We start from the raw sequence: 7571 nt of genomic DNA, 5'->3' as shown, positions 1-7571 counted from the left end.
TTGAACCTTTTCTGCTGCCATTATTTTTATTACACTAGTTTCAATACTACATTTTTAACCAGAGTTGTTTACTACTGCTAAGGTGGTGATTAAATGGTAAGGTAGCGTTTTAGCTACTGTTAATTGTTCTGCATAGTCTGTGGCTACATTTGTTACTTTATCTCACCTATGCTGTTTCATGTACCAGTAGAATCAATCCTTTTCTAGCACCAAAACCAGTCAGATGCAGGTTTGCAGCTGGAAATAGGGGCCTTAAAAGCCTCAGAAAACTAGAGTGTCTCTTTAATCACTGAAAGTATGTTCCACATACAGCTCGGAAGCAGAAATTTCAAATAGCAACTGCAAAAAAACAGGTGAGAATGTCCATTCAACTGGAGTTTGTTTCTCTGAAATGTACCACCTTTTCCTCCAGGAATGTGCTGAATCCACAGGCTGGTCTTGGTAGTGCTGGATTCTCTGCTCGCTCTGTTAAAGAAAGAAGGTATTTGGCAGTGATGATAGTTACTGCATGCTGGGCTCTCTTATCACACACCACCACATCTAGACAGTCCAGGGGGGGAACAGCCAGTGCCATAGGTGACTGCTGGTCATAGGCACTGTGAGGCAGATGGCTTCTGTCATGGCACACGTTTTATTACACTGGATGTTGCAAATGTGGCAGCGTTGAAAGAAGAAATAAAGTTACTGTGGTCACAAAGCAACAGTTTCTAACCCAGCTAGCTGGAGCCACAGAACAAAAAACCAAGTGTTTGGAAAAGCTGCTAATTACCACTGCCCTTCAGACACTGTGATTGTATTTTTAGATGTTGAGGGGACAGACATAATTTTAAACTTACTAAGCTTGAGAGTCTTGGCCACATCTTGTGTTTGTATGCACAACTTTCTAAAAATAGCAGTGTAATACCAGAATTATGTCTACATAGGTTACAAACAGGTAAATATGCATGCTACTAGTGCTTCCTGTGCTGGAAGTGTTTTTAAATGCATCAGCTGCACAGAAACACCGTGACCAAAAGTTGTCTAGTGGTGTGTCCTGCCTTCTGAGAAAAATGAATTGCTTCAACTCAGGATCTATAAACCAGAAAATGGAGAAACCAAGAGACAAAGCTACAGGATGTGTATGCCGAGGTGCCTTTTTGTAACTCCTTATAGTTTGCGGTAAGTGAGAAAGATGGCTCAAAATATACCTACTGTGGAACAGCAAAGAACATGCTATGTTTGCTTGTCGCATTTGCTTATGCGTACCCATGGGACATTCCTGTTAGCTGCAGGTGCTCTGAATGGTACAGGAGTGCTAGAAAGCAGGGCGGGAGAACAGTCACTCGGGTATGAGAGCCTGAGGACACAGGACCCAAATGACCTGGGTGACAGCAATCACCTGTAGCACAGAGACCTCCATCCTCCTAGGGATTAGTTAGCACCCAGCCACATTCCTAGCAGTGATTTCCAGAGATTCAAGAAGCCTAAAAGAAAGCAAGGTCCTGGAAGCAATCAGAAGGGCAAACAAAGGAAAACCGCATTTAATGAATCTCAAGACATTGTGGGAGCAGATTCAGAGTCTAAATGTAAATTAGGGTTAGAGATATGCCAATATGCACTAAGATATTGCCACTGCTGCTTTTGATGTACACTAACTGAAGTAGCTGAATTATCATTCCGCGGCCCGAGAGAAGCACAAGCAACACCACCAGGACTGGAAACAGACCAGAGCCAGGGTGGGAAGCCTAATGCAGACACAGGCATTCAGAAATGCTCTGCTACACAGTGGAGAGCAGCAACACCTGCTGCTGTGAGCCTGAACACTAAGGCCTGGGGAAGTGGAAGAATTGGTAGCTCTTAATGGATGTTTAGGACTTACCTGACAGGTTACTTTCGAAGTTTCTTTATGAAGCTGACCTCATCCCGGTTTCTGATGCCATACCTGAACAGAGAGTTATGCTGTTATGTGCCAATTCCCCAGGAACCACAACCTTTGAAATCCTATAGCCTCGTCTTTCCCAGGGGGAGATGGACTCCTATGAGCATGTGCTGTGCTCTAATGCAGAACAAGTTGAAATTCTCACTTGTGTATGTAGAACGTGCTGCGAGCACTGAAGGATCTGATCATCTGCCTTTTAAATGGCAACATCCCCTTAAATGCTACAGCTATAGCCCTTGGCTCAGTCTTGCGAGGACAGCTTTGATAAGGGCTGTCTTGCTAAATTTTTAATACTTGAGACAAGCTTTTCTTGCTGGTTTGCATGCAGGCTGGCATACCCAGCACTGCTGTATGCAACAGCTAGAGTGCTCAGAAGCACCTCCTGCCTCCTTGCCCTAAGAACGGGCATGGAAACGTGGGATTGGCTTGTCAGTGTTGTTACTAGATGGTCTCCGATACATGGCTGAGCAGGTCCAGAGCCCAACACTCTTATCCTTGGTTTGCCCTTTGCTTGCCATTCTTCCATCCACCTTCCCACCCTTCTACCTCAGCAGCTCTGCCAAGCCCTCTGTGAGGGTGACTGAGCACTGGACCAAGTTGTCCAGAGAGGCTGCGGAGTCTACATTCTTGGAGATACTCAAAACCCAACTGGATGCAGCCCTGAGCAACCAGCTGTAGCTGACCCTGCTCGTGCAGAGGGTTGGACTAGATGACTTCCAGAGGTCCCTTCCACCATGGATCCCCTCCACCACATAATATGTCCTGTCCCCAACCTCTGCCAAGTAGCTCCCACTTTCCCTGGAGATGAACTAATGTGCTTTGTATGCATGACACCGTTCCTGGCCTTATCTGTGTTCCACTCCCCTCACACTCACTCTTTTTTTTTTTTTCACTAATCTTGTCTCTGCAGGATACCTCAGGTGTAACCTCAGTAACCATAACCTATTCTGCAGGAATTTGGCATAGGCAGCCAACGAGCAATGCATCGAGTGCGTGGTGTGGTCCGAACTGGATGAACACACTGAGCACAGGATGCTTGTGGCTGAGGAACTACTTGAAACCCCCCTGTCCTGCAGATGGCCTCTCAGCGTGTCAGGGCAGGGCCTGTCCCACCTCTGTGTGCAGTGCTGGTCCCATCTTGCAGTCAATTTCAAGTGGAATCATAGAATCATAGCATCATTTAGGTTGGAAAAGACCTTTACAATCATCGAGTCCAACCGTTAACCTAACACTGCCAAGTCCACCACTAAGCCATGTCCCTAAGCACCATATCTACACGTCTTTTATATACCTCCAGGGATGGGGACTCCACCACTTCCCTGGGCAGCCTGTTCCAATGCTAGGAGGTGCTGTCTGAGCCAGGGCACAAAGTCCCAAGTTAGCCCTGCCCGCGCAGATGCTGTGCGGACTCCAGCTAGGCCTCTCCAGCCCCGCAGGTGCCAGGAGAGACTTGGTTACTCACTCTCTCAGCTTCTTTCTGTCATCTGCCAGTTTCTCTCCGTTGTAGGTTAAGTGGTACGTCCTCCATATGTACTTCCTAGGGGAAAAGCACTTAGGGGGAGCGGCAGGAGGAACGGCTGGCCACGGGAAAGTGGTGAAGGTGGGGGTGAAGGGGGTGAGCAGAGCGAGCCCGCCAGCCCCCGGTCCCGCTCACCAGCTGAGGTGCTGGACGCCGCCCTGCCGTGCCTGCCGCAGCTGGACGTGCCGCCGCAGCGCCTTCTTCAGCTCCAGCACCGAGGCGTTCTGCACCACCACCACGGCTGGAGGCGGCGGGGAGAGCCCCGTCAGCGCCCCGCCACCCGGCCCGCCACCCGCCACCGCCCAGCTGGGCCTGGCCGGGTCCCCCCGGCCCGTTCCGCCCCGCGGCCGGCTCCGCCCGCACCCCCGGCCCCGGGACGCACGCATGGTCTCGCCGTCCGCCTTGCAGACGCGCACCGTCATGGCCTGCCCGTACTCCAGCGCCACCTGCGAGCCGATCTCCTCCGCCGTCACCTGCGGGCGGCACGGCCGCGACAGGCGAGCGAGGCGGGCCTGAGCCCCGCCACCGCCCGCCCCCCCCCGGCCCGGCCCCCGCCGCCCCCGGCCCCACCTGCGGCGGGAGGTCGCAGAGCAGCGGGTCCTGCACCAGCCGCGCCAGCGCCGCCTGGAAGAGCTCCAGCACCTCGGCGTGCGCCAGCTCCTCCTCGGCCTCCGCCATCGCCGCGCCGGAAGGGGCGGGCGGCGCCGCGGAACCGGGGATGCTGCTCTTCTGCCCGGCCTGCGGCAACGTGCTGGTGGCCGAGGAGGGGCCGCGCTGCCACCGCTTCGCCTGCACCACCTGCCCCTACGTGCGCAACGTCACGCGGAAGGTGCGGGGCGGCGGGGGGGAGGGGGGTGGCTGGGCGGGGGGTGGCGGCGGCGGCGACGCGGGGACCCTGACCGGCGGCGGCCCGCAGGTGACGAGCAGGAAGTACCCGCGGCTGAAGGAGGTGGACGACGTGCTGGGCGGCGCCGCGGCCTGGGAGAACGTGGACTCCACCGCAGGTAGGGCCGGGGCGGGGCGCGGGAGGCGGGGGGGCCGGGCCGGGCCGGGCCTCGCCTCGCCTCGCCTGACGGCGCCGCGCCTCGCCCCGCAGAGCCGTGCCCCAAGTGCGAGCACCCCCGCGCCTACTTCATGCAGATCCAGACGCGCTCGGCCGACGAGCCCATGACCACCTTCTACAAGTGCTGCAACGCGCAGTGCGGGCACCGCTGGCGGGACTGAGGCCCCCGGCCGCCCGGGGCCTGAGGGGCCGCCGGGGCCTGAGGGGCCCAGCCCGCTCGCCCTCCGCAAAGCTGAGGGGAGGGGCCCGGCCCGGCCCCGGCCCCACGAGTCCCGCGGGGATGGGGCACGGGGGTCTTCTCCTGCAATAAACGCGTCACTGGGTGGAAGTAACCGTCTGCTGTGTGGTTGCTTTAAAACCTGACCGGCAGTAAGGCTGCCAAACGCAACTGAAAACGACAGTCAGAGCCTCTAAAAGGGTGTTCTTGCCTGTGTTGTGTCATCAGGGAAGACTGTGGGACCCTTACTTCACATAGTGCGGTACCACTGCTAAAAGCGCACGTAATAATCTAATGCCGTGCACACCAAGAAACCAGCGTTTAAAATGCAGACGGCCCTTAAGATAACTAAGCGAAAGAATAATAACCAAACCTTAGCACAGAGCCAGCTGCTGTGCAAGAGAGCAGAAGGCAAAGCAAAGGTAAAATGTTACTGCTGTGGCCTTAGGGGAAGAGAAGAAGGCCCCTTTGCTGTGCCTTGTGAAAACCACATTAATATAAAGCAGAAACTATGAACTATATGCTCTGCAAACAGTTATTGGTAAAAAGCGAATATACCTGAAGTGGGATCAAGTATTACTTGTCTTAAGGTTAAGCTTTATTCTCAGTTTAAATACATTCAAAAGTAAAAAGGATAAATAACTTAATAAAAACATGATGGAGCAGAAATTGTAACATTTAATCTGCATTAACGCTCACTCCTACAGGCTAAACCAATTTAATGTGACTCAGCTTTACCTCTTTTATACAGGGATAATCTGCACCCATTTATTCCAATTCACTTCACAGGGGAACACTCTTCCCAGCCTGAGAGTACAGTCTATCGTAGGCTCATAGTATATTGTAGGGGTTTCACTCAGTTTGGGATTGTTTAGTTCTTCTTCCATAACCGGCTGAGAAAAGAGCGACACCAGGGATGGCTTTTTCATGTAGAATCGTCTGATGCAACCAAGAGCTTCCAGACCCTGCAGAAAAAAATTCACATATTTTAGCTTGAGCAGTTGCAGTGAAAAAATGCACTTAATGCAGTTCTACCTACAGTGTTCTCCGAAACTTAGCCAATTTATACTAAAGTGGCTTCACTCTACTCCCTCCGGAGACCATGGGGATGGCAAAGATTACAGCACAACAAAGCAAGTTCACATAACTGGATATATGCCCAGTTGTCACTTTCAGCACAGTGGTTAACACCTGGATACTGACACAGAATGTGTTCAACAACAGATCTCAACATCTAGGACAAGTTACAAACCATTCAATGGTGGTATAGGTGTAAACCTTCTGGGTCAGTTCTTGCTAATGGGTTAGCATTCATTCCCACAGCAACACCCAGCAAGGCAATCTATGTGCTGAAAACATCTGGTGTGTATTCAGTAATCTCACATAGGTATGCATCTAGACTTACTAATATTTGGTGTATTACAGATAAAAGCTCCGTCTGTGGTTTCAAAACCGGTTCTTATCAAATTTACTGCTAGAGAAGTTAGATTCAAGTTCTCTGATCCGCAAAATGTACAGGTAATTCCTTGAGTTTGTGGCTTTGAATAAAAGTTGCCTAGGAATCTGTACTGCTCTCCCACATGTGCATGTCTCACCACTACACACTCTGTACTGCAGTCTTAAGCCTGTCTGCTGCTGCTCTGCCTGTGCCCTGACCCCGGCTACACTCTTGGCAGTGTTGCTGTGGCAGAGGACATATGGGCAAGCTGTGACGGAACACCTAGGAAACAGGATGGTTGCTCAGTGCACGGTTGGTAGCGTACACAACTTGCATTGTTACCAAAATGCATGAGCCTTTGGACAGAAGCATGGCATACACTGGAATATTTATTTCCAGCATTAGTAGGGGAAGTCATGCTTATGGGAAGGACTGCAATATTACTGTTATACTTAAGATTTGGAATCCTTATAAGAAAAAAATAAATCAAGGTTTTACTTGCACAGTAGCAGTGGTAGCAATCAAACTTTGAGATGTGGGGAAAAAAAAAAAACAAACCCAAAAGTTTCTCACCACGTATTGTTTTACAATTAAGGATGTATGCTTTTAAGCAGGTCTGTCAGGACAGAAGGTCTTATTTACAGTACTGTCTAAGACACATTTCAGTCTCATTCTTACGTCAAAGACTACCCCTCTGAAAGGTATATAAGGAAAAAAAAAATTCTGTGGTGATTAACACTGCATTAAACAGCCCAACTTAGTAATTCAAAATGACAAGCCACCACTCTTCAGTAACCAACTAGAATTTCAACGACATGTACATCCATTTCAGAAGCAAGCTCAAATTTTAAAATCAGTCATACAGTAATTCCAAGGGCAGGTAAAGCAGGCTTCCTTCTATCCTCACTGTGAACAGTAACTTACTCTGGCTTTGGTTAGTTTGCACTAACAGGAGAAGATTGTTTTTCATGGTTCACTCACAGTCCCATTTTCCTGGGACTTCCAGCAAAGTAGCTGCCGATTCTTAAGTGCAGAAGCTGAACCAGATTGAAGTTCACACAGCTGATGATTCACATACCTGCAGTATCTCTAAGATGGCAACAGGCTGCAGTACCCCCATGTAATGCTGCAACAGCATGCCTTCCGTTATGCCTGGTTTTGTCATGATGTGGTAGAGCACAGCTTCCATCATCCCCTTACACACAGGTTTATTCAGATTCCCATCCACAATCCTCCATGGTCTCCCAATGAAGCAGACATTCTCGCAGGCCCTGCAAAATACAATTTAAGTTCAGTTCTGTCAGGAATCATTCTTCTAGCTAGACTTTCCATCATTGTAATTTCTGCATAATAGAGATTCTTACTACGTCCATTGCTAGTATTTGCTCACATCCTGCGTGTAATTCTGCAGCTGCT

The 7571-nt window shown here is 50.4% G+C and overlaps 3 protein-coding genes across 4 annotated transcripts in view; 1 reads left to right on the top strand and 2 right to left on the bottom strand.

Annotated features, from left to right (window-relative positions):
• Nucleotides 1–257: 257 nt before the first annotated feature.
• Nucleotides 258–4115, bottom strand: SNRNP25 (small nuclear ribonucleoprotein U11/U12 subunit 25). The gene is made up of 6 exons (XM_075719068.1): nucleotides 4008–4115; nucleotides 3820–3910; nucleotides 3573–3678; nucleotides 3381–3455; nucleotides 1859–1921; nucleotides 258–465 (listed from the first exon to the last, which is right to left on the bottom strand). The coding sequence occupies exons 1-5, from the start codon at nucleotides 4113–4115 to the stop codon at nucleotides 1867–1869; spliced, it is 435 nt and encodes a 144-aa protein (XP_075575183.1). The 3' UTR covers nucleotides 258–465; nucleotides 1859–1866.
• Nucleotides 4116–4155: 40 nt separating this feature from the next.
• POLR3K (RNA polymerase III subunit K) lies at nucleotides 4156–4661 on the top strand. Its single transcript, XM_075719201.1, has 3 exons — nucleotides 4156–4266; nucleotides 4354–4441; nucleotides 4534–4661. The coding sequence occupies exons 1-3, from the start codon at nucleotides 4156–4158 to the stop codon at nucleotides 4659–4661; spliced, it is 327 nt and encodes a 108-aa protein (XP_075575316.1).
• Nucleotides 4662–5386: 725 nt separating this feature from the next.
• The window catches only part of GTF3C1 (general transcription factor IIIC subunit 1), a 44227-nt gene continuing 42042 nt past the window's right edge, over nucleotides 5387–7571 (bottom strand). For both annotated transcript variants that reach the window (XM_075718330.1, XM_075718331.1), the window contains exons 36-37: nucleotides 7234–7426; nucleotides 5387–5682 (exon numbers count right to left, since the gene is read on the bottom strand). In XM_075718330.1, the coding sequence (XP_075574445.1) occupies nucleotides 5461–5682; nucleotides 7234–7426 (415 nt within the window). In that variant the 3' untranslated portion in view covers nucleotides 5387–5460. The remainder of the gene's footprint in view (nucleotides 5683–7233; nucleotides 7427–7571) is intronic.

The sequence above is a fragment of the Pelecanus crispus genome, chromosome 11 (genome assembly GCF_030463565.1).
Source record: "Pelecanus crispus isolate bPelCri1 chromosome 11, bPelCri1.pri, whole genome shotgun sequence".
Lineage (NCBI taxonomy): Eukaryota > Metazoa > Chordata > Aves > Pelecaniformes > Pelecanidae > Pelecanus > Pelecanus crispus.
The sequence above is the reverse complement of the archived record's forward strand: the minus strand, read 5'-3'. Positions and strand labels throughout refer to the sequence as shown.